General features: G+C 36.0%; 1 protein-coding gene across 2 annotated transcripts in view; it reads right to left on the reverse strand.

Annotated features, from left to right (window-relative positions):
• The window catches only part of RBPJ (recombination signal binding protein for immunoglobulin kappa J region), a 69,726-nt gene that overhangs the window by 28,770 nt on the left and 14,002 nt on the right, over positions 1–26,954 (reverse strand). The window contains exons 1-2 of one of the 2 annotated variants that reach the window (XM_011231457.3): positions 14,012–14,039; positions 8,694–8,758 (exon numbers count right to left, since the gene is read on the reverse strand). Coding sequence is in view for 1 of the 2 variants with exons in the window: in XM_019805204.2 (XP_019660763.1) it covers positions 14,012–14,050 (39 nt within the window). In the remaining variant the exon portion in view is untranslated. Of the gene's footprint in view, positions 1–8,693; positions 8,759–14,011; positions 14,051–26,954 lie in introns of those variants that run through there. The other variant, XM_019805204.2, reaches the window with a different exon arrangement.

Genomic DNA, 26,954 nt, shown 5'->3' on the forward strand with positions numbered 1-26,954 from the left:
AGATGCCAGCTAACAGAAAGTCTTACAAATTATTTGTAAAATGAGAAGCCACTGTAACATCTAATGGTAAGAAAAGAGCCATAAATATTTGGCAAGGCCCTCAAAGGAATGGCAAAAGCAGCCGACTATGGACAAGTAAAACAACTAAAGATCAGCATCCAAGAACCAGCTAATGGTGGAATCCATAAATGATGGTGCCAATTCCCACTAGCACTCCAAAGCTGGGAATAGAGAGAGCATATTCTCAAAACTGCTGGGTACTGGGTAAGAGGTACAGCCTGGAAAAGGTAATGATGAAAAGTATTTGAGGTGTTAGTCGACTAATCTCATAGAGTTCAGGGTGGACAAGAAACCAAGAGCAAAGTCAGAAGTCCAGTATCTTGACAAAACTAGTGGAGAAGTCCAGTTCTTGGCATAGAAACTTGAAAAGTTGGTATATACTTGGAAAGAAAAATCTTAAGTAGCAATTTTAAGTATATTTCACCCCACTATAATCTATTTACATCTATAATCTCTATTATATCATTTAGCAATTACTTGGTATGTTTGTCAGATTTCATGTCTTTTTTCTCATCTTTCTAAACAGACGACTAAGTCTTTAAGACACACTATTAGGCGTATTTTAGAACTGGCGAAGAGGTTAAGTACCTTTCTCAAGAGGATACTAAACACCCAGGATTCAAACTTAGGTAGTCCAACTCTCAAGGACAAAATTATACTATCAGATACTTTGCAACAGTTAAACAGAGCTTTGCTGTGCAACATACACACACAAAGGTCTGAATCTTAACTCTTGTCCCTTACCAAGCCTGAGTTTTCTTACCTGTGAAGTTGATGTGTACATATATATTTAAAGTAAGTTAGCTGGACAAACTAACTTCTACCAAGTGTCAGTAAACTCTTCCAATTGTTGTTATTCTCTTAGAAGGGGTAGGGAGTAGGAGGGCAATGCATGGCACTTCCACTCTAGTTTGAGAGCAAACTTGAAAAGGGCCTGGAGGTAAATGATCAGGCATGTCACCTGACTTGCAAGGCGCACTATCTGTGGGCAGAATAGGTAAACCTTACATTTATCCATCTTCCCATTAAAGATATACTTAGAGGCTGTTACATCCTGGTACTGACCATCACGGCAGTTGCTTGTATTGGAAGTAGCTGTGTACGATTATGATTACGACAAAAAATTTCAGATCTCAAGTTGTTTATGGTTGAGTGCAAGATGACAGCTCTAGTTTTCATGCTCTCCCTTCATATTTATAATGTGAATTCTTGAAAAAGCCACAAGAACCTTCAGATAACCATTAATAACAGTTGTCTTGTAACTAATCTGCCAGTTTCTTTCAACAAGGAAAAAAACCCTTTGCTTCCTTAATAGAACATCAAACCCATTAAAATTGTGTTCTCTGGTAATGAAAGCTTGACCATTTCTAGCAGCATTCTTCAGGAGCCATAACAAACAAAGACGATGTACTCTAAAAGAAACACAATTAAATAAGAAAGCCCAAAGAATGAGAGTCCATGTGCCTTTTATCCAAAGAGAGCAGGGTTTCCCCCACAGAATGGGGTTTCGGTTTCAGCACTGTTGACATCCTGGGCAAAGTCATCCTTTGCTACAAGGAGACTGTTCTGTGCACCAAACGGTGTTCAGCAACATCTCTAGCTTCTACCCATTTGAAGCCAGCACCCTTTCTCAAACTGTGACAACCAAAACTGTCTCCAGATACTGGCAAATGTGAGGGCGGTGCAAGGGGGAGGTCACCTGGGTTGAAAACCACTGGTTTAGAGAAAGTCCAAAGTATTTCAATAAGATGGCAAAATCATCCGTTGTCTTTTTAAAAAGAATAAGGGAAACTTTATCATTGGAAAACATAATGTAGGTATTTTAAGAATCTTACTAGTAAAATTACTACTTTGTATTATTGAATTGTTAAAAAGAATGACAAAGTTAAAACTCAAAATTTCTTGGAATAGTTACTATTCCATCAAGTTTGAAGTATATTCTTTGTTAATTTCATTTAATGATTCCTTAGAACATAAAATATTCCTTCTGAATAAAAACCAATTTAAAATTATTTGAAGACCACTGTGTGGCAACTACTTTTGAAGGAGTCTGCTTACTCAAACACAGAAGCTTAATGTTTAGAAAATTGGAAATTTTTATTTTTATCAGTATTTTTACTAACATGAAATCATGGCAAGTACCATGCTAGGTTAGTATGTTCAAACTGCCTGTCATTGTATTTGTCCATTTTTAAGCTATGTTGTCCTTTATAAATTTGAAATTTTTTATACTGCAAACAAAATTCATTTTAAAAAAATGTCCTTATGGTGCTAATTCCTATTCTTCTCTGAAGATCCCTTACTCCACACTCATTTACCTCCATGCTTGGGCCAAGGGACTAATATGTGATTTACACTGTGTGTGTGTGTGTGTGTGTGTGTGTGTGTGTGCGCGCGCGCGCGTGTGTGTGCACACGCACGTGCTGGTGGGGTGGACATACGAGTTGGGAGCAATCACAGCCACAGCCCCAACTACTTGAGAAAAGTGACCCACAAAGCGGGAAGGTCTAGTCATCCTAAATAGGCTCAGTCCCCATATTTCTCAATTTGATTGAGATTGTCACTTCAAAAATCCAAATAACAGAAATTCCAACATGAACTGCCTTATAGAAAAGAAACCCATTTGCAGCACAGCCACAAACGTTTTAGAGAGCTGCAGAGCACACGCTGGGGAACATTACTATAGGCCAGGTTTTAGAAAACCACACCAGCAGCCTATTTTCATACTTCCCAGGAACTAAAAATGCCTTTTACATTTTTAAAGGATTGTGAAAAAGAAAAGGAGACTATATAACATCATGTGGACCTCAAATCCTAAAATATGTACTACTTGGGTCTTTAGAGAAAGCATTTGCTGACCCCCTGCGTAGGCAAAAAAAAACAAAAAGATAATTTTAAAGAAAGGTTGCAAAACAGAATGCATAATGACATTCTAATTTGTTTAATCAATTAAGTATATCACATGATTGACATTTAATACAATTATAAAAAAAAAAGCACTCTTCCTTGAAATTGGACTTGGGGACACGTGATAGCTCAGAAGCCTCAGCTGGACTCCTCACCTCTCCTCTGGAATATTGCCAAAAGGTGTCCAGACTCATGCCACACATCCCCCCCCCCCACACCAAACAAACTCATGGAGCTTATTTCTGTCAGATTCTCCAGGTAAGTCCTTTACATCACCACAGACAATATTTCTCAAAGTGAGCTCCAAAACAGTTAACGATTTGCAATGGAAAGTGCTCCACTCAAAGCAGTTCCAGAGCAACTAGACCACATAAAGTAAAACCAATTCTTTCACTGCAGGACTACTCAGTCTTAAACAAATCTTCAAGAGGGGGTATCTGTAATACAGTATTGGCCCAACTATCAGAACAGACCAAGATCTCTTGTTTTTCCCTCAAGTGCCAGTTTTCAAAATGATAATCTAGGGATAGGGCTAACAAAGTCTATTCTCATAATACTAAGGGAAACATTAAGGATGCTACACTTGGTTTCTTTATTTATTGGTGACCAAGGCCAAACAACAGTACAGGTCACGTTCCTAGGAGAATGCTGACAAATCTCATTCAATTCCCTCTTGTAATAAAAATAAAATGAATGATCCATATATAATTCCATGAAATTCTATGAAAGTTGATATAGGGGAAAACTGCTTTAAGTCCTGTCTCACAGCTATGAGACGAATCCTTTCATAAACTCCTGGTGGTTTTATTCCCCCTTCAAATAGACAAAGCCATTACACTGTAAGGATTGGGTCATCATCACTAAGAGAACATTACTTCTGTGTTCTATTATTTATACAGCTTCTATTTATTTAAGTTTATTTTGGAAATACTACTTCTTTAAGGCTTTTCCCATGTAGAGAAAAATCAGACTTCAGGATTTTGGTAACATGGAACAGTAAGGAGTACTGACATTCAAAGGTAGGTCATCACCTTGGTTCTTAGATATCTAGGCCTGGTTGATCCAAACTTGGCTCCTTGAATCCCAGGGACCACATGGACCCTTCCTATTCCAGCTCATTTTCTTCTTCCCCCAAGATGCCCTATAAACATACAACTGGCCTAAGTAAAGTTGGATATTAGTTGCAACCACTTTTATATGAATTATTTACCACTTATAAACTAATTACCTGACTAAAAACTATATAGAACAAAGGTCACACATCACTCTCAATGTATATTTAACCTTATGGTTTTATTTTACTGTAAATCTAAATTTGTTTCATTTCGACTTAGCTTATATGGTGTCTGCTACTCATGGTTGTCTTATGATAAAGTAAAAGGAAAATCCATAATTAGGATAAAACATGAATACTGTACTCTGTAATGTAAGATGTAAAGTAACCTCTGATTTCTAGAAAAGAACTAAAGCAGACATTAATCTGACCTAAGTCAATAAAAAAGAATGGATGATTCTCTTGTCACAAATTGAAGGGGATGGATCATAAAAGGCATAGCAAATAGCGACTTTAGCTATAATCCAGGGCAGACAAGAAAAATACACTGTTTTAAGAGCTTCTCATTAGGCACTGGTAAAATGCTTCTCAAAACTGCATGCTATGCACAAGAAAGAAAAGAGACTCAAAAAGAAAAAAATAGGTGCTCATTCAAAGACAACAGATCCCAAAATTAATACAAAAATATTACAAAATATATATATATAACCTGTGTTGAAGTAAACAACAGATATGGAGGTTAAATCTTAACTATCCTCTTAGGATGTTATTCATTACCCTCGGGCGACCTGAAAGCAAGCCAAGAAAGATCCTGGTAACTGAGTTTTTCCATAGTCTGACCAGGAGAGTAATGGAGGTATATACAAGTACAGTGAGAACAGAGGTATGTAGTGAGACCAAAGGGGACAGGGCTTCGGGGGGGGCGGGGGGGAGAAGAACCTTATGAAGGAAATCCCAATAGTAAATGAATTCAAGCAAACACATGAGTTAGTGGATACCAAGTCTGCAGTATCGCAAAGGGGAAGAAAGTTAAGAGTACATGCCTTTGAAGGTTGCATGTAACTCAAGCATATTCAAAATTCCAGTTTTAACTTTCTGATTATTGACAACATGACAAAGTCTCTTAGTACAATGGTGTTTTAAGCTGAAAACATCTATGTTTTCTTAAAGCACAGGTTACAGTGCTGCTGCAAGACATAACTGCAGAGCTCAGACATACTCTCACGTAAGGGATAGGTACACTCGCTGTGATCTATTCAGCATTCCTGAAAACTGACACCTAGTTGCATTGCAACTAATATTTTCACTGATGACCCCAGGTTCCAAACGACAAAATGAGAAGCCTCCACAATAAAAGAACAACTGTTTCTGTACGTTAATATAAGGTCTCGTTATTCTGCTTTGTGTCTGAATCCAGTCAGTTATACCCCTGAGCCTCACGAAGGGGACTACTTCAAGAGAGTAGGATGCCCTTGAAATAGCACTCAGTTGCTTCTATGTATGTTTCTGAAAGAATGTAATATTTAAAAGAAGGAAAAATGAATCCTCGATAATGCTGATTAGTACATAGTGTTAATTATCCTTTATCAAAAATTTACATTTTGTGTAGACAGAACTGTGTTCTAAGCACTATCCAAAACACTGTCCTCTAAATAAAAAGACAATTTTTCAATACTACTTAATTTGGAAGATAAGGGTAAGGACAGAATAGGGTAGGTTTAAAATATTTATTTTTTAAGGGACCCTCTCTGAATTAATTCCCTAACTCCCCTGAATCACAATAAAAAAGATATAAAATTCCTTTAAAAAATCTTTAAAAATTTATTTTTTTGAGAGAGCAGGAGAGAGAAAGCATGAGGCGGGGGAGGGGTAGAGGGAGAGGGAGAAGCAGGCTCCCCACTGAGCAGGGAGCCTGACTCCAGGCTCAATCCCATGATCCTGGGACCATGTCTTGAGCAGAAGGCAGATGCTTAACCAACTGAGCTATGCGGGTACCCCTAAAAACATTTTTAACAGAATAAAGGACATTAAAATTTTCCTAACAGAGAAAACTCTTTAAAGGAAAAATAGGAAAATATGATTAAAGGGAACCAGAGGAAACCTGTATTTGCTATACTATCAAAAGGGAAAACTTCTTAATTTTTAACTCTGGGCTTAAAATTAAATTTTTATCACAGAATAAGTCATTGATTTTACATTCCAATTTTCTGTTTCATACAAACTGTTTTACTAAATTTGCTTTATATTAGCTTTGATAATAAAGAATAAGGGGTGCCTGGGTGGCTCAGTCGATTAAGCGTCCGTCTGATTTCAGCGCAGGTCATGATCTGAGGGTTGTGAGACTTAGCCCTGTGTTGGGCTCCACAACAAGCATGGAGCCTGATTAAGATTCTCCCTCTCCTTGTGCCCTCTGCCTCTCTCTCTCTCCCTTTCTAAAAAATAAAAATAAAATAAATAATTTTTAAAAAGATAATAAAGAATAAAAATCTGTAAGCTCGTTCTCTTTAAAAAAGATTTAAAAGAAATAAAAGCTTAGCTGAATTCTCCCCCTAGAAGATACACTAATTCCTTTTAAGGTATTTTGTTTTTTAAAGATTTTATTTATTAATTTGACAGAGAGACAGCCCCCAGCGAGAGAGGAAACACAAGCAGGGGGAGTGGGAGAGGAAGAAGCAGGCTCCCAGCAGAGGAGCCCGATGCGGGGCTCGATCCCAGAACGCTGGGATCATGCCCTGAGCAGAAGGCAGATGCTTAACGACTGCGCTACCCAGGTGCTCCCCTTTTAAGGTATTTTTAAAGGACAAAAGCCAGTAAAATCTTTTATAACTTTATTGAGATTTAATTGAAACATAATAAAATGTATTCATTTTCAAGTGTATGGTTGGGTAAGTTTTGGCATATGGATATACCATCACCACAATCCAGATGAAGGCAGTCATCATTCCCAAATTTCTCTTCTGCCTCTTTGTAATCCCTCCTATATCTCCCTGTCCCCAGGAAACCACTGGTCTGCTCTGCCATTATAGATTAGTTTCCATTTCCTAGAATTTTATACAAATGGAATCATATAGTAAGTATGCATTTTTTCTGACTTCTTTTGAAAACTGAACATAATTACCATAAGATTTGTCTACGTTGTTGCATATATCAACAGTTCATTCCTTTTATTGCTGATAGAAATCCATCGTAGAATATTCCACAATTTGTTGATCCACTCACCTGCTGGTGGATATCTGGATTATGCCTGTTTGGCTATTATAACTAACTAACGCTACCACAAACATCTGTGTTCAAGTCTTTGTATTCACATTATGTTTTAATTTTTCTTGACTAAATATGTCAAAATGGAATGGCTGGGCCACAGGGTAGGAGTATACTTAACTTTTTAAGAAAGTGCCAGATTATTTTTCAGAGTTGTTATACTACTTTACACACCCACCACCAGGGTATAAGAGTGTTAGCTCTAACATGTATCTCATTGTGGTCTTTTTCTTTTTTTTAAGATTTTATTTATTTGACAGAGAGAGAAAGAGTACAAGCAGGGGGAGCAGCGGAGAAAGGGAAGCAGGCTCCCACTGAGCAGAGAGCCTGATTTGGGGCTTGATCCCAGGATCAAGACCTGAGCCGAAAGCAGACGCTTAACCCACTGAGCCACCCAGGCGCCCTCTTATTATGGTCTTCCTTTGCATTTCTTTAATAGTTATTTGCCATATATACACATTGTCTGGAGTATCTGTTGAAAACATTTTCCCACTTAAAAAACAGGTTATTTCCTTATTACTGACTTTCTGGAGTTCTTTTCATAATCTGGATACAAATGCTTTATTCCTAATTTGGATGAAGTAAAATTTATCCATTTCTTTCTTTCAGAGATAGTGCTTTTGGCGTTATATCTAAGAAATCTTTGCCTAACCCAGGGTCACAACGATATTCTCCTATATTTTCTTCTAAAAGCTGTATAATTTGAAGTTTTACATTTAGGTATATTTTTAGCTAATTTTTACATATGGTTCTAGACATGGATCCTAGTTATTTTGTGTTTATGTGTACGTAAATGGTAGGGACATATGGATATCCAATTGTTCCAGAATCCTTTGTTAAAAACCATTTAACTAAATTGCCTTTGCACCTTGATTGAAGAACATATATCTCAAGAACAGTTTCCGGCTACTATTCTGTTACAGTGATCTACCTTGCCTATCTTTATGCCAATACCACCCTTGATTACTGTACGTAGCTTTCTACTAAGTTTTGAAAACAAGTAGTCTAAGTTCTTTCCTGCTGTTTTTCACATTGTTTTGCTAGACTAGGCTGTTTGCATTTCCATATAAATTTTAGAAACAGCCTGTCAACTGCTACAAAAAGTCCACTGGGATTTGGCTGGTATTATGTTGAATCCACAGATGAATTTGGGAAGAAGTAACATTTTAACAATATTGAGTCTTCTGCCCAAGAACATTTATTTAGGACTTCAAGTTTTGTCAACAACATCTTAAGGTTTTCAAGTGTATAATAGTTCTTGTACGTCTTGTGTCAGATTTTCCCCTAAAAATTACATATTTTAACGCTATTAAATATATAGCATTTATTAAATTTCAATTTCCCATTGTTCATATAAAAATACAATTCATTTTTATATGTTGATGTTTCCTACTACCTTGATAAAACTCACCTATTAGTTTTAGCAGCTTTTTTTAATAAATTCCATAGGATTTTCCATATAGATGATCATGATGTCTGCAAATAAAGACAGTTTTACTTCTTTCTTTCCAATCCAGATGCCTTTCTTTCTTGAACTTAACTGTACTAACTAGAACCTCAAGTACAATGTTAAGTGAAGTGGTAAAAGCAGAGAACCTTGCACTGTTCCTCATCTTGAGGGAAAACATTCAGTCTTCCACAATTAAGTATCGCGTTCAATGTAGTTTTTTCATAGGTATACCTTTTCAGAATGAGGAAATACTTCTATACCTAGTTTGATGAGATTTTGATCAAGAATGAATGTCAAAAGCTTTTCTAAACCCCTTGGGATGACCATATGATTTTCCTTTTTGTTCTGTCAATATACTGAATTACACTGATTTCCATTTGTGAGATAAAGCCATATTGTTGTTTTCATTGTGAAAATTTAAGACTTTTTACATCTGTGTTTGTAAGGGATATTGGTTTATAGTTTTATTTCCTTAAAATGTCTCTGCCCTGCTTTTAACAGGGCAACGTTGTCCTCCCAGAATAATTAGAAAGAATATCCTTCTCTCCAATTTTCTGGAAGAGTATATGAAGAACTGGTATGATTTATTTCTCAAATGTCTGGTAGAATTCAAAAGTGAAATCATCTGAGCCTGTACTTTTCTTTGCGGGAAGGTTTATAATTACAAATTTGATCTCTTTAGATAATAGGGCTATTTAGGTTATCTGTTCTTCCAGAGTAAGCTTTAGAGTTTGCTAGTTTCAAGAAATTTGTGCACTCCTTCAAAAGTTCTTGAATTTATTGGCAGAATTTTATTTATAATATTTGTTATCTCCTTTCCAGTTTTTATTGTCTAAAAAGGTCTTCATTTTGTCTTGCCTGGGATAAAATTGTAGGCTGCTGCATTTTTTTCCCCTTAAAGTACTTTAAAGCACTTGCTTCACTCTCTTCTCCCTAGTAAGGGAGATATTCCTTTACATATATCTTTTTTCTCTGTTGCTTTTAACATCTTCTTTATCACTAACTTTAAGCAACTTGATTACAATATGCTCCAGTATAGTTTTTGCACTTGGGTTTACTGAGTTCTCAGAACTATGGTTTTAACAGTTTTCACCAAATTAAGGAAAGTTTCAGCTGTTATTTCTTTGTTTCTTCTTTTAGTCACACATTCCCCTTCGATGACTCCAATTGCTTGCACATTAGCCACCTGAGCACAAACCATGGCTCACTTATGATCATGTTATTTTACCCCCAGACTTTTTCTCCATGTTCATTTTGGCTGATTTCTATTACTATGTCTTCAAGTTCATTAGTCTTTCTTTCAGCAACATGTACCTGTAATTAATCCCATCAAGTGTATTTCATCTTAAATAATTTTCATCTCTAGAAATTTTAGATACCTTTTTAATGTTCCATGTCATCTATTTAACTTTTTCAATCTTTCCTCAGCTCAGATCCAAATCTGATGCATCCCTCTTTGTCACAGAAAATTGTACTCTTGTATACAGACATGTCCACTGGTTTACATGCAGTCTATGGCTGGTTTTTTTTTTTTTTTTTTTTTTAACAAGAGCTGAGTAGTTACAGCAGAGGCTACATGGGCCACAAAAACTAAAAAAATCTACCATCTGACCCTTTAACAAAAAAACAGGCAAATTCCTGATGTTAGAATACAGAACACATAGAAGACAAATATAATAACTGCTGTAATGTCTTTGTCTGATTCCATCATGTATGTCATTCCCAGGTTGGTTTTAATTGAGTTGTCTCCTCAAATGGATTATATTTTCCTGCTTCTTTGTATGACTGGTGTGTTTTGATTAGATGTTAAAACTCAGTGAATCTTACTTTTGAGTATTTGATATTTTTCTATTCCTGCAAATAGTCTTGAGCTTTGTTCTGGTATACATTTAAGTTACTTGGAAAGAATCTATCCTTTCAATCTTGTTTTTAAGTTTTTGTTAGGTAAAACCAGAGCAGCATTTAGTGTTGGCCAAATTTTGCACCACTACTGAAGGAAAACCCTCTGGGTCGTAGTACTCTAGTAGATGCATCATGAAGCATAATATTTTTCCACTTTAGCTACTGGGAACAGGCACAGTTCATAGTACGAGCTTCGGGATTTTTTTCCTCTAATTCTTCAACTTGGTTTTTATCCCCCAGCCTTGGGTAGCTTCCTTACACGTGTGCTGATCTGTTTCAGCTGAAGACGAGAGGGGACCTTCTGCAGATCTCTGGATCTCTCTCCTCTCCAGCACTCTGCCCTGGGAATTCTAGCCACTTTGAACCCCTAGATACCTAGCTCCATCTCTTCAGCTCAAGGTCCTCCCTACATCATGTCCTACAAACTCTCTAGGTACTAAGCTGGGGCAACTGTGGAGCTCACTTCACTTGTTTCCTGTCTCTCAAGGATCACTGTGCTTTCTTGACTGCCATCTGGTATCGTGAAAACCGTTGTTTTATATATTTTTGTCCAGGTTTTTAGGTGTTTCAGTTTGGAGAGTAAATCAGTCCCCGTTACTCCATCTTGGCCAAAAGCAGAAGACTTAAAAGCTCACTTACTTAAAATTATCCAAACAGGGAAAACAGCTTAATAGGTAAATGGAAACTCATGATAAAGTAGACTGTACCTAATTATATTACTGTATATATTTAAGGAAAGGACAGTTTCCTTATGATATTTATTATCGTCACACTGACTGCTATTTTTACAGAGGTATCCATTAAAAGCAAGTGATTTATTCATTAAAACATATTTTACGGTTAGGAGTCATTCCAATCTATTACTACTGGCAATAAAATATCTATTAAATTGTAAATTTCAAAACGTCTATACATGTGAATTAAATAATTCTGCTCAGAATTTCTTCAAGATATATACAAACATGTAATTGTATTTAATGTCTTTAGAAATTCTTTTAAATGTAAGTAATTTCAGACTTATAGGAAAGTGGCAAAAGTAGTAAAAAGAATTGCTAGTCCCCTTTCCTCCAGACTCCCTAAATATATGCTACCATTTTTACACATTGTTTTTAAACTATTAAGAGCTCACTGTAGACATAAAGCCCTTGAACCAAGAATACTTCAGTGTTCATTTCCTAAAAACAAAGGCATGCTCTTAAACAAGCATAATGCAATTATCACTGATACAAATACTTGTACATACAGATTTTATTCAAATGCTGCCAACTGTCCCACAAATGTCCTCTATGTCCTTTATTCTGGTGGGGGGGGGAGGCAGTGTTGAGAAACTAATGCCCTAGGACCAAATCAGGATAGCCACCAGTTTTTCTAAATTAAGTTGAGCTGGAATACAGACATACCATTCACTTATGTATTGGTACCTATGGCTGATTTGGGGATATAAAAACTGAGATGAGAAGTCACAATCGCCTCAGTGTGGACCAAAAAGTCTAATATGTTTATTATCTGGCCTATTATAGAAAACATTTGCTAACTCCAGCTTTAAAACAAAATTTTTTTTCCTCACCCAGGATTTAATTGAATTTAGCTGTCATGTCTTTTTGGTTTCCATTAATCTGCTATTCCTCAATTTCTGTTTTTCATGATCTTGATAAGTTTGAAGAGTAAATGCCATGTATTTTATAGAATGTCCCTAATTTGTGCCTGTCTGGTGTTTTCTTATGCTTAGATTTAGCTTATGCATTTTTGGCTGGAACATCACAAAAGTGACATTGTGTCATCTTCCTCAGGATGCACATGATGTTTATTTGTTCATTACTAGTGATGTTAATTTCGGTCACTTCATTAAGGTAGTGTCTGCCAAGTTTCTTCACTGTCATGTTACTATTGTTCACTTTATAATGAATACATACTTTGTGAGAATATGCTTAGCGACTAAGTAAATATTTGTTTCTCATCAGACTTTAAACCAATAGTTTAAGCATTCACTGATGATTTTTGCCTGAAACAATGATCACTGTAGTGGCTGCCAAAGTGTGATTTCCTAGTTCCATCATTCCTTCTACATTTATTAGGTGGAATTCTGCTATAAGAAAAAGAATTCCTTTCCTCCACTCTAGGATCATTTCTTAAACTCAGTGCAGACTTTAAAACTGTATTTTATTCTATGGGTTCTTATCTATTACGATCATTATTTATTTTGAGGATTAAAGTGCCCATGATTTGGCTAAAGGGAACCTCTTCAAACTGGTTCCCTTTCTGTGTCCTTTTGGCATGTCCCCATCATTCTTTGTGTGCAACAGCTTTTTAATAATAACAATAATGTGGAAATAACCCAAATGGTCATCAATGTGAAATATGAAATAAGGAGTAGTGTGAAGGCAATGAAAACTATACAAACATGAAAGAGAACAAGGTTGAAGATGTACAGTAAGTGGAGTTAAAAGGTCCAGAATGATGGTAGAGTATGATGCCAGACTTAAAAAAAAGAAAGATAGGGGGGTAATCAGAAGGGGGAATGAAACATGAGAGAATATGGACTATGAGAAACAAACTGAAGACTTCAGAGGGGAGGGGGTGGGGGAATGGGATAGACTGGTGATGGGTAGTAAGGAGGGCACGTATTGCATGGTGCACTGGGTGTTATACGCAACTAATGAAGCATCAAACTTTACATCGGAATCTGGGGATGTACTGTATGGTGATTAACATAATATAATAAAATAAAATAAAATAAAAAAGAAAGATAAAAAAAGACAAGTGTATGTTTATATATGTAATTTTCTTGAAAGATACTAAGAATGCAGGATTAACATTAACTCTAGGATGTAACTGTACAACTGGGTGTCTTACTTTTTATTTTACAACTGCTGATTGCTGAAAAATTTAAAAATCATTTTCAAGACAAATACTTTTAAATTTAACATTTGTAATTAAAATTATAATTAGAACAAAATATAATATTTATAGTCTCCTTAAGTGAGTAAAATCTTATATTTTCTTTAAAATTCTTTTCTAAAGCATTTATTAAATATCCTTCAGGTGCCAACTATAATCAATAAATTGTGACTGGCTAAATGCAGCTAGGTTGGCCAGATATAGGAAGCTATCCTTACACTGTTGCCCTCGTTATATTAACTATGTAATAATCAAGATTAATTCTTGAAAGGTTTCACTTTCTCCTTTGAACTATATCCTATTATCCTCTTTTTGGTTGGTGGGGGGAGGGAGGATGTAGGGAAGGATGGGAATAAGCTTATGATCCAGGTACCAGTATTTGAATAACTGCTTTTCAGGAGCACCTAATATAGTTTTTAGGATGACAGGATCTGATATTTTCATGAAAGGTTTGGGTGAAAGACTAATATAATGCTTACCTAGTGAGTCGTTTAGGTGGAGGCCGCTCACCAAATTTTCTGGAAAAAATAAGAAAAAAAAAATAAATATAGAGGCTGTATAACACATTCTGTAGTAAGCTTTCTAGGCACCATGAAATCTCCCTTATGAAAGGAAAATCCTCTAATAACCATCCATGCCCAGAAAAAACAAAATTCATACTTAAGAATGGTTCCTAAACCAAAACCACATCCTAAACAGGCCTTACATACCCACTCTGAGCATGTAGCACAATGATTAGATGAGGGTGACTGACGGGTACCTCCTAGAGACACCTTGCAAAAAACAAACGAAACCCAAGAACGACAACAACTAACCAAAGACCCCCAGTCTCACATGACCTGCAACACTCAGAAAAATCCTCAAAACCCAAGAGGTGGCAGAGCTTAGTTTGTCATCTACCAGGTGCTTTGCTGTACATTCTTTATACCTTACCCTCTTTAATCATTACAAAACAATTCTGTGAAGTAAGGATGGGCTCATTTTAAAAAGGTAGAAAGCAACTTGTCCACAAAGTAAATTAAGTGGCAGGCAGAGTTGAAATTTAAACCTAGATGTTGACAAATATTACCAAAGTTTGTGGGGAACCACTGAAGACCCGGAATAGCCAAAGTGATCTTGAAAAAGAAGAACAAAGCTGGAAGTATCACAATTCCAGATTTCAAGATATACCACAAAGCTGTAGTAATCAAAACAGCAGGGCACTAGCACAAAAACATAATCATAGATCAATGGAACAGAAGAGAAAACCCAGAAATAAACCCATGCTTATATGGTCAGTCAACCTATGACAAAGGAAGCAAGAATATACAATGGAAAAAAGAGTCTCTTCAATAAATAGTGTTGGGAACACTAGAATACTACATGCAAAAGAATGAAACTGGACTACTTTTTAATACTATAGACAAAAATAAACTCAAAATGGATTAAAGACCTAAATGAGAGACCTGAAAACATAAAAATTCTAGAAGAGAACACGGGCAGTAACATCTCTGACATCGGCAAAAACAACATTTTTTTAGGTAGGTTTCCCAAGACAAGAGAAGCAAAAGCAAACATAAACTATTGTGACCACATCAAAATAAAATGTTGTGCACAGCAAAGGAAACCATCAACAAAACAAAAAAGGCAACATAATGAATGGGAGAAGATATTTACAAATGATAAATCCAATAAAGACTTAATATCCAAGGCCACCTGGGTGGCTCAGTCAGTTAAGCGTCTGCCTTCAGCTCAGGTCATGATCCTGGAGTCCTGGTATCAAGCCCCAAAACGGGCCTCCTGCTTAGCAGGGAGTCTACTTCTCCTTCTGCCCCTCGCCCCACTTGTGTTCGTGTGTGCTCTCTCTCTCAAATAAATAAATAAAATCTTTAAAAAAAGATAAAACAAAAACCTTAATACCCAGAATATATAAAGAACTTCTATAATTCAACACCAAAATAATCTGATTAAAAATGGGAAGAGGACCTGAACAGACATTTTTCCAAAGAAGACACACAAATGGCCAACAGACACATAAAAAGATGCTTAACATCACTAATCATCAGGGAAATAACAAATCAAAACCACAATGCGGTATCACCTTACAGCTGTCAGAATGGCTAAAATCAAAAACACAAAAAAAACAAGGTTGGTAAGGATGTAGAGAAAATGGAACCCTTACGCACTGCTGGTAGGAATGTAAACTGGTACAGCCACTGTGGAAACAGTACAGAGGTTCCTCAAAAATTAAAAAGAGAAATTCCTCATGACCCAATAATTCCACTACCGGGTACCTACACAAAGGAAATGAAAACACTAATTCAAAATGATAAAAGCACCCTTATGTCTACTGAGGCATTATTTACAATAGCTACGATATTAAGCAACCTAAGTGCTGACAGACAGACAGATAAAGAAAATATGGTGTGCGTGCGCGCGCGCGCACACACACACACACGCGCGGGAATATACACAGACATCAAAAAGGGAGATATTGCCATTTGAGAAAACATGGATGAATCTAGAGGGTATTATGCTAACTGAAATAAATCAGACTGAGAAAGACAATGACCTTATGATGTCACTCATATGTGAAATCTAAAAACAAAACAAACAAAAAACCAGAATCAGACCTATAGAGAATAAACTAATGCTTGCAGAAGGAAGGGGCATGGGAGGAATAGGCAAAATGGGTGAAGGGGAGAGGGAGATACAGGCTTCCACTTATGGAATGAATAAGTCATGAGAATAAAAGGCACAGCATAGGAAATATCATCAATGATATTGCAATAGTGTTGTATGCTATCAGAGTGTAGCTACACTGTGAGTGCAGCATAACACAGAGAGAAGTTGATCACTATGCTGTACACCAGAAACTAGTGTAACCTTGTGTCAACCATATGCAAATAATTTTTTTTTTTAAATATCCTGAATGCTGACTACTTAACTAGCTTATACTATATGGTCCTTCAGAAAGAAATATGCTAAGCGGACAGACAAAAAAGCATTTCAACTAGCCGTAAGAGGGCAAAGAGAAAAGCTTGAGAAAGGACAAGAAAGCACAATTCAGGCCAGAGTTCGAATACAGCAAGAAGGTTAAGAAAAATACTCTAGAGTAAGATCGGCTGAGTTCAAATCCATGATTTAGTTGTTTTGTTTTGTTTTTTTCCATGTGACTCTGAAGTTAACCTGACTCTCTAGACCTCAGTTTCCTCATGTGTAAAATGGGCACAGTGACTGTTTACCTCAAAGAGGTGTTGAAGGGATTAAATGTGTTAATTTATAGAAAACACATAGAACAGTGCCTATACACAGTAAGAGCTCAACAAATGTTAGTAATTATTACTGTATTTTAGTTATGCATCAGTAAGCCAAAGTAACGAAATAAAGGAATTAAGTGGGATGCTAACAAGGATAAATTAAGCATAGAGGAAGAAGAAACTAATTCCTGTGTGATGACCTATTTCCTCTGAAATAGGAAATGAGGTCTTCTGAACACAACCCTTGAAAAAGGGCCAACAGAATTTTGTTTTCTTTTTTAAGCAGATTACAGTTATAAACAGATTAAATGATTTGTTCATAGTCACAGTTACAGGTTGTGAAGCCTAATTTGACTTAAGATTTCTCCACTGTATCTGATGTCCCACAAAATTGTTAACTTTGATGATAAAAGTCTTAGAATCTGATGTAGTTCATTTTGTTGTGTAATTTAAATTTTGTGCTATACGACATTGTTTATGAACTCATAATTTATAAACAGTGGGAATCTGTGACTACGAATATTTTTGTTAACTCTGAAATACTGAAAAGTGAATTAATTGAAATAGCATAAAACTATGAGTAAATAATCCAAGTTTTTGTTTCAAGGATTATTTACTAATTCTTTGATGTTACCCTACAGGATATTCAATTTTAAAAACCAAGAAACAAAACACAATGTTTTGGCAGGAACATCAGCAAGCCACTGAAGACTACAGGTTTTAAAACACTGAACTACTGGCAAATCTGTGAAATTCAGTTATGGAATTAAAGGCAAAAATCTACTCCTGAATCTTTTTCCACAGTAAATACTTTTTTGAACCTCTGAAACAGATTAAATGTACCATTATAGCATGTGATTAAAATGTAACTGCCTCACTAGGTTAGATACAGTTTACAAAAACCAAGAAGTTTACATCCTTTTAAATACTTCTTTGTGTGCATGTGTGCGTGTGTGTGAGTGTATGTACATATGTATTGTAAGAGCAGAGCTATACTTTATAAAAAGAAGCAAAGTGAGACGTGGCCAAAACCTACCAAGGGGTTAAAACGATGAAAATTTTACAGAAACATAGATAACAAATGAAAGAAAACTTTTCAGTGACGATCATGACACAGCACTTTCTATACTAACTACTAATATTCCAATCATCAGGCACCCTTTGTGATCTAAAATAGGTTTGTTACAGGACTAGTAAGAGATCCACTGTACTCAAGTGCAATGTAAATTTTGTTTCTTGGTGCTCTGAAATGCTTTCAAAATTAGATTAACAACTAAACGTTGATTTAAGTATCTATCTCCACTTCTTTTTAGAAATACCTGTTAGATGAAGTCAACAATTAGAGAGCATGCTCGTGCCGTACAACTCCTGCCCCCGTAGAAAACACGCACAAGAGAACTCAACAGTGTGCATGCCGAGCTTGAACAGCACTTCACAATTTAGCATCATTCTATCTAGGTGCCATCCTAAGGCTAGGAATCTTATAAATGTTAATATGATTAAATTGCTTCCTCAGTATATAATAAAGCATCTCCAATAATTGTTCTGTAACATCCCAGTCCTTTCTTTAATGAATATGCAATCACATTCCTATTTATCTCATTAAAACTAATGGTTACTGTATCTACTACAATGGAAGAAGAGTAAGAAAAGGGGTTTTCTGGGGCGCCTGGGTGGCACAGCGGTTAAGCGTNATCTCTTGTCAAAAAAAAAAAAAAAAAAAAAAAATCTTTAAAAAAAAAAAAAAGAAAAGGGGTTTTCTGAGAAAAGTCATGAAATGCATTTTGTAGGTTCGCAATGCAAAATTCTGAAGGCTGAAATGAATTATTTAATGAAATTTATAGGTCTACATATTTGAAAATGTCAAGTTACAACAAGGTACTATATGGATTCTGCACTTAACAAGATCCATTTTCACTACTAATCTGACATACAACTAATACATAAAACTTCAAGAATTACCTACTACAAAAAGAAAGTCCATCTTTAAACATGAATGACTCAAAATTCATGATGTCATATTTATATCATGCATTCAAAATACTCACTTCTCAGCAGAAATGACTACAGTCCATTATCAATTTCTCAGAGATTGATTATAATTTAAACATTAAGCCCTGTCTCTCCCTCCTACAATAGGGAATGGTAAGATAGGCAGGCACAAATTTTGTATCTTTATTTGCAATCTATCTGAAAAACAAGGTGTCTACCAACATGATCTGTGTTAACAAATGAACCAGAAATAAGTTGGACCAACCAAGCTTAGACCACTCTTACTTAAGATGCTTTTCATGTAAGGTTTATGGTGTATTTAACAATAAAAAATAATCTAAAATTTTAAGTACCCAAAGGATGATTTTAATTTTACAAAATACTGAGTGAGTTCTTCATCGTAACAAAGAAGCACTATTTTCCAATTTATCTTTTTGATAGTATAGGCTGTCAATCATTTGATAGTACAGGTTGTCATGTGCATCAGGTTTCTCATATTTTATGACACTATGTAAAATGTCATTTTGACTAAATGTAACAATCAATGCTGTTATATATTTAAGGAAAAAAGTTATGACTCTGGCTTTTTTTTTTTAAGTAATAAACAAAAGCTAGCTTATATACAGTTGATTATACCCTAACCCATGTCCTTTCCTTCTTGTTCTGTTCTGTATGCTTTCCCTTCAGACTGGTACTGATGAACAAAACACAAAAATCCATGTGCCATTTACCTGACAATGCTCATATAATACTATAGCTCAGGAAAATTTACATCATCTAAAGTATACATGTCATAAGTATAATTTTGAAGTTGCAAATTCATTTTAACTTTACTAGCTTTCCCTTTCTAAGATAACAATGATCTTTTATTCAAAATAGGAAGAGCCGGAGAAAATGTTAATTACTCTATTTTCATATACCTGAAGTATAAGGATTTTTAAAAAGCTACTACCATCAATCATTAAACATAGTACTTCCTACCTATAAATAGTACAGCAGTCCCCAGATATCCTCCAATGAAATAGAATTTCCATTAAGTAAAAAACCTCTATACACATTACAGGTATAGTACTTCCTTCTTAAGGCCACAGTGGAGAAGCAATACTGTTTTCTCCTGTAACAGATACATCTCCTTCTATATTTACCAGTCTGTTAAGACAGCGCATGACCACAAACGTATTGAGGACAAACGTGATAAAAATTTTATCAAAACTTCACCATCTTAACACCTTTTCTACCTAACAGATGATTCACATGAGAAAATCAAGTCAAAAATCAAAAAGGGGGGGGAGAGGATGCAAGAAAAATCTTTTTTGAATATAGAACAATTTGGTAATACGTTGCTAAAAAAGCCCCAAGAACCTGATGTTATCTAGTAACAATATTAGAACATCAGTTTTAAAAACATAGAGCTCGCTGGTAAAGCAAGCACAAGTCATGTGGGAAACTCTTCTGCCCTAGGGTTGTGGAACTAAAAGCCATTTCTATTTTTCTGTATTTCATAAATTTCTGCTTAGACAGAAATGAGAATAATGAGATTAAAATAGATTAAGGCAAGAAACACTGGTGTATTTGCAGGAAATGAGTACAAAGGAAAACATGAACAATTCAAACTCATAATTAAACCAAACTTCACACCAAATTTGCTGTAAACAAAATATTTATTTTATATAGTTTGAAAGTATTGGGATTCCTACAATTTAAGATAGTGAAATAAAATAGTACTTGATTGAGGAAAAATTAGGAAACTTGATTTATATCCTCAAGGATCCACACCTGGGCATTCCACCAGCAGAAGGAAACAAACAGGTGATAGACATTATCACTTTATTTTATGACAACATATAATATGAAAAGCAAAGTAAAATGTACTAGAAGTTGTTTAGTAATTTAGCCACAAAAAAATAGGAGAGGCTAATTAGAAAAGGCTCTATATAACATTCTGTCCTCGTCTACAGATTCACTGATTCACCTAATAGGAACCAGGTATTGGTATCTGGTATACAACAGTGAACATGAGACACAAATCTATGCCTTTATGGGATGTATATGCTATTAGGCAAATGGACAGTGACATATATTCAAAGATATTCTTCTACATAATTAATAAAAGCAACATTTTAAAAAAAACTTAAATATTGTACCTATTGAATATGACTGAAGATTGCTATCTGACCAATTGAAAGTATTTTTAAAATAAATATGTAATTTATCTCTACTGTAAAAAGCTTATTTGTTCTCCATCCATGGCAGAAAAGAGCCTCTTAAATCACACAACTTTGAGTAAGACATGTCCGCCTTTGTCATACTTCAACTTCTAATTTTGAACTTGCTTTGACCCTTGAGAACCACATCTGATAACAATACTGCTCAAAACTTGTCCAGGTGTAACCAGTGGTCCTTGGCAACTAAAACAAAGACAACTGAGCACGATGTACTCTCCTGGAACCACATTTATTAAACATGTTTCTATTAGAACAGATATTCTATAGGGTAGACTTCAAAGACAAACCATGCTTGCAGCCCCATCGGGTGGAGAAACGCTCCCCTTCTTAATTCTGTGTACTGGGTAAAACATTTGAAAAGCACCGTTTTCCTTAAATTTTTATGCTACCTTTTCTTTACAATAAAAGAAAAATTTCAACTGAACTTTGTAACAATCTGGCAGCAGTTTGTGAAAAGCAGCAGGAAGAGCGGAAAGAAAGAAGGATGACTGAGACCATCATCTCCAGCTACACTCAGCATCTGCCTTCTTAGGTATCTCCAAGATTACTGCCGGGTTAAGGGTGCCTTCCCAAAAATCCATACCTGAGAAAGGACCTTCCCAGGTTAAATCTACAATAGCCGTAAGCCTTCCTATCCAGATGGCATGACTGAGTTGGAACAACACTGGCATCCATTAACACTGCATATGAAGATCTCATATGGAAAGTATGCATCTTAAAATCTATGGCCTCCACAAGAGGGGGCAATCGGACAGTGGGCAAACTAATTTCATGGATCAAGAGACTGAACGGGGCAAACTGACATCAACTGCTTCCTAACACGATGCATTAAGAAGAGCACAGAATCACTTCTGTTGAAGAACCTGAGTCTAAACATGAGGAAACAAAACAAACCTGAAGTGTGGACTAGTCAACAAAATAACTGAACTACACTTTTAAAAGCATCAAGCTTAAGACAGAAACTGAGGAACTAACTGGCCTAGATTCAGAGGCTAAAGACACGTAATAACTGAGTGCAATATACTATCCAGCATTTACTTTCTAAAAAGGACATTATTTAGACTGACAAATTCTGAATAAAACTAGCAGAGTGGAGAACAGGATTATATCGATTTTAATTTCCTGGTTTTGATCATTGTACAGGGGTTATGTAAGAGTCTGTCCTTATTTTTATAAACAATCACTGCAGTACTTAGGGAAAACAGGGTATATTATCTACTTCTTGGTCTAGAGAAAATAAATATATCTGTGTGTGTGTGTGTGTGTGTGTGTGTGCGTGTGTGTAGATATATAGAGGAATAAAAACAAATGTGGTAAAATGTTAACACTTGAGATATCTGGGTAAGCTTCCTTGTAGTATTTTTGTAATTTTTCTGTAAACTAAAATTATATCAGAATAAAAAGGCCACACTCAGAGAAATACTAATCTCCTGATCAAGTTGCTGGCCTGACCCTGCTTGCCACAGAACCTGGTGGTGACGAACCTATCAAAAAACATTCACAGGAGGTGTCACATAAAAGACTATGGCCAGTTTCCTGGCACAGCTTTTATGTTCTCACGATAATTATGCAAGGTTCGCTTGCTGTAGATGTAAAGTTTGATAATACTCAGTGCTAGTGTACAAGTGGAGAAACAGGAAATCTGATGAACTGCTGGAGTTTAAATTTGTGCAATCTTTTTGGAAGACATTTTTAACAATGTCTATTATAATTCTAGATGTGAATTCCTAGATGTTTTGATTCTGGAAATTTATTATATAGGTAGACAAATATGCATACCAAGATACTGAATAAAGCATCATTTGTATTAGCAAAAAAATTTTGAATTCCCTGTGTACAATTAGGAATAGACTACTGATTACCTCCCAGTCATGGCTATATACACACAACAAAAAGATCCAGTTAGTAGAATTCATTTTCAATGTGGAAATAAGATCTACATTTTCATCCTCTCCCCAAGTGCACATATAAAACAATACATACACCCTACACACAATTATTTGTGATAATGGTGGGCAGTGGCAAAAATTTCATTTTGCTCTACAATGCATTATACAATTAAACAGGTGTTTTATTCTTTACTAATTAAGTCTGATTTAGATAAATAGTGAGATGAAATCGCATTCTCTAGAAATCAACTCATACCATGTCTAGAATACAGCTAGCTTAAAATAAAAACAGAAAAAGGCATACAAGTTAAAAATTTATTCAAAAAAATTGTCTCCACAAATTTCACTGGGTGGGCTACTTTAGAAAAAATATGCCCAATTCAAATAAAGAAAATCACACCCTTATGGAAAACATATACTTCCACAAAGGGAAATACAACGCAATTTAAAGAACTTTAAATAGGTTGCAATCTTAACTCTTTAATTTTGTTAAGAACTCCTTCAGACACTTTACCTGACCTTATGAACTGCCTTTTAAAGGCAATGTTCAAGAAGTGGAAAGTGTCATCAGATGAGAACACAAAATGTATCATACATGGGAGAGGTAACCAAGTGCTGTGGTTAAGTACATGGAGTCAGGAGTTGGGTTGCTGAAATTCAAATCCTGGCTTTAATGAAAACTAATGGAAGTTACTTAAACTCTATATCTCAGTTTCCTCAACTGAAAACACAGATAAAAGTACCCCCATATAGTATTCCTGCAAGAATTTAAAATGTTCATACGTGTACAGCATCTCAAAGAGTGCCTGGCACCACATGAGCACTCAATAAAACACCACTACTCCTTCAAGGCTGGATTACTAAATAATATTTACTCTAATAAATATGGTAAAACTGAAATGGATTCTTCGAAACAAATATATACGTATATTGTTTTAGAAATACATGTAAATTACCATACATTTCATAAGGGACTGATATCCAGAATATAAAAAGAACTCCTCTAAATCTACAACAAAAAAACCTGATTAAAAATAGGAAAAGGAAAAAAATTAGGGAAAGGGGGCGCCTGGGTGGCACAGCGGTAAAGCGTCTGCCTTCGGCTCAGGGCGTGATCCCGGTGTTGAGGGATCGAGCCCCACATCAGGCTCCTCCGCTATGAGCCTGCTTCTTCCTCTCCCACTCCCCCTGCTTGTGTTCCCTCTCTCGCTGGCTGTCTCTATCTCTGTCAAATAAATAAATAAAATCTTTAAAAAAAAAATAGGGAAAGGACTTGAACATTTTGTCCAAGAAGATAAACAAAGGGCCAATAAGCATGTGAAAAGATGTTCAACATCACTAATCATCAGGAAAATGCCAATCAAAACCATAATGAGATACCATTTCACACCCAATAGCATGGTGATCATTAATAGTAACAGAAAATACAGCGCTGGAGACGATGCACAGAAACTAGAACCTGTACACTGCTGATGGGAATGTAAAATGGTGCAGCCACTATAGATAACAGTATGGTGGTTCCTCCAAAAGTTAAACATACAATAACTACTTGATCCATTAATTCCAATTCTGGGTTTAAACCCAAAAGAAGTGAAAGCAGGGACCCAAACAGATACTTGTACACCAATGCTCACAGCAGCGATAATCACAACAGCCAGAAGGTGGAAACAACCCAAATGCCTATACTAATGAATGAAGAGATGAACAAATGTGGTATATACATACAATGAAATATTATTCTACCCTAAAAAAGGAAATTCTGATATATGCTACCATGTGGATGACCTTGAAAACATTATGATAAGTGAAATAAGCCAGACACAAAAGGGCAAATATTCTAGGATTCCATTTATATAAGGTGCCTAGAGTAGTCAAATTCACAGAAAAGTAGAATGGTGGTTTCCAGGGGCTGGGGCTGGGGCTGGAGGTGCGCGTAGGGGAGCAGAGAGAGCTAGTATTTAATGAGTACAGAGTTTCAATTTGGGAAGATGAAAACACTCTGGAGATAGATGGTCGCAATGGTTCTACAATAATGTAAATGAATGTACTTACTGCAACTGAACGACACACTTAAAAATAACTGAAATGGTAAATTTTAGGTTCTATACATTTCACCACATGAAAAAATACATTTAGTTTTGCCTTAAGCTATGGCTTACAGGGCGCCTAGGTGGCTTAGTCGGTTAAGTGTCTGCCTTCCATGCAGGTCATGATCCCAGTGTCCTGGGATCGAGCCCTGCATCAGGCTCCCTGCTCAGTGGGAGTTTGCCTCTCCCTCTCTTCCTATCTCTGTCTCTGTCAAATAAGTAAATATTTTTTAAAAAAAGGAACATGTAATCTCATTCAAAAAATAAAGAACAAAATACTATGGCTTAGAGGGATAGTGGCTCAGCTTTGAGGGGTCCTATGTTACTACCAGGTCAAGTGACAGCTGCCTAGCAACTTAAAAACAGACAAGTAACAAACAAAAGAAATGAGGAGCATATGTATATATAAAGAGAAAAAGTACACGTGTGTACACGCACACACACACAAATGGTTCCTACTAATATTAAAGCAAAGATACAAAAGGAAAGAAAGAAGTTTATCTGAGAATCTACACCTTTCAAGGAAGGGCAGCCCAGTCAGCATGCAAGCAACGATCAAAAACTGTTGAGGACTAAACATCTTTTATAGAAAATCCATAAGTGATCATGGACAACTGGCTTGTATATCAGATAAAGTCACAAAGTTTTCTCCCACGTACTTCCCCGCTTATTTTTCACCCCCACCTCAAATTATAAATAGTGAAGATTTTTCTCCTCTCTACAACTTTTCTGTCAGACATGTTAAGGTTGTCAGTTCTTTCAAGTCTAGGTGGTCAATTGAAATTTTTTTGCAAGAAGAAATAAATCTGGTATTAATCAGAAGAGGTATTAACTTTTCTCTCATCTCTTAAATATTCCTTGCAACCCTAGTGAGACAAGGGAGAAAGGCAGGGAGGGAAGGAAACAAGCAGCAGCCAGCAAAAGTAAAAGACATTTCCCCCCTACCTAAAATGAAATTTAGAAGCCTAAGAGTGGGGCACCTGGGTGGCTCAGTCAGCATTGGACTCTTGATTTTGGCTCAGGCTGTGATCTCAGGATCCTACGATCGAGCCCTGAGGAGGGCTCCATTCTCACCGCAGAGTCCTCTCCCCCTACCCCTGCTCTTGTGTGTGCTCTCCCTCTAAATAAATAAATAAATGAAATCTTTAAAAAAAGGGGGGGGCATAGAGGTATATACAACCATCCATAACAGGACTTTTTTCACCTGTTCTTCACAGGTTCTACTCTTGGAAATACACACAACATTTAGTGTATAAAACATCTGTCTGGAAAGGGCTCTAGTTATGTTAACCACTGCCTAGGACAAGTGAACAAGAGGTATTTGGCACTGAGATAGGTCAGAACCCCAAGAAGTGACCATCAGTGATTTCTGTTAGGGAAGCTTTACCTACAGCAAAAAGGGCCAAGGAGATTTTAGTAGGAAAGGATATGAGGAAGACAAGTAAGTTACATTTCAGGAGATTTCTCAGGGTAAGTTCCTGCCTCCAAAGAATTAACAAACTACGGAAACATAGGTAATTTTCAGTTAAAAAAAAAAAAAAGTAACTATTAAGCCAAAAGACCTTGCAATTTTAAAGTTGGATTCTATATGGAGTCCTAACACTCTAAAAATAAAATTTTCCATGTATGTGATGAGGAATCAAAGTATAAACATGGTGGAGAGAGGCCAAGAATTACATATCACATGGAAGGAAATAGGAGAAGTAGGAAAAGAATGCTTCCCTGTAAAAGTCAGGTCCAATGGGTCTCTTTCTAAATTAATCCTGACTCTGCCTATGGAACAGAATAGCCTGCGAAGCAGTACCATGCAATTAGGCAGTACATAAAGGTCCATGCCTTTTCCTTAATAAAAGTACACCTGAGAATGTAGCGATACTGCTAAGATGACGGACAGCAGTTTCCAATATATGCTTGCTGACTTGTGATTATTACTGCTGATTAAGTTCAAAAGCAGTAAAAATGTCATAACCATATTATGTGTATAAATGGG

This window comes from Ailuropoda melanoleuca, chromosome 11 (assembly GCF_002007445.2).
Source record: "Ailuropoda melanoleuca isolate Jingjing chromosome 11, ASM200744v2, whole genome shotgun sequence".
NCBI lineage: Eukaryota > Metazoa > Chordata > Mammalia > Carnivora > Ursidae > Ailuropoda > Ailuropoda melanoleuca.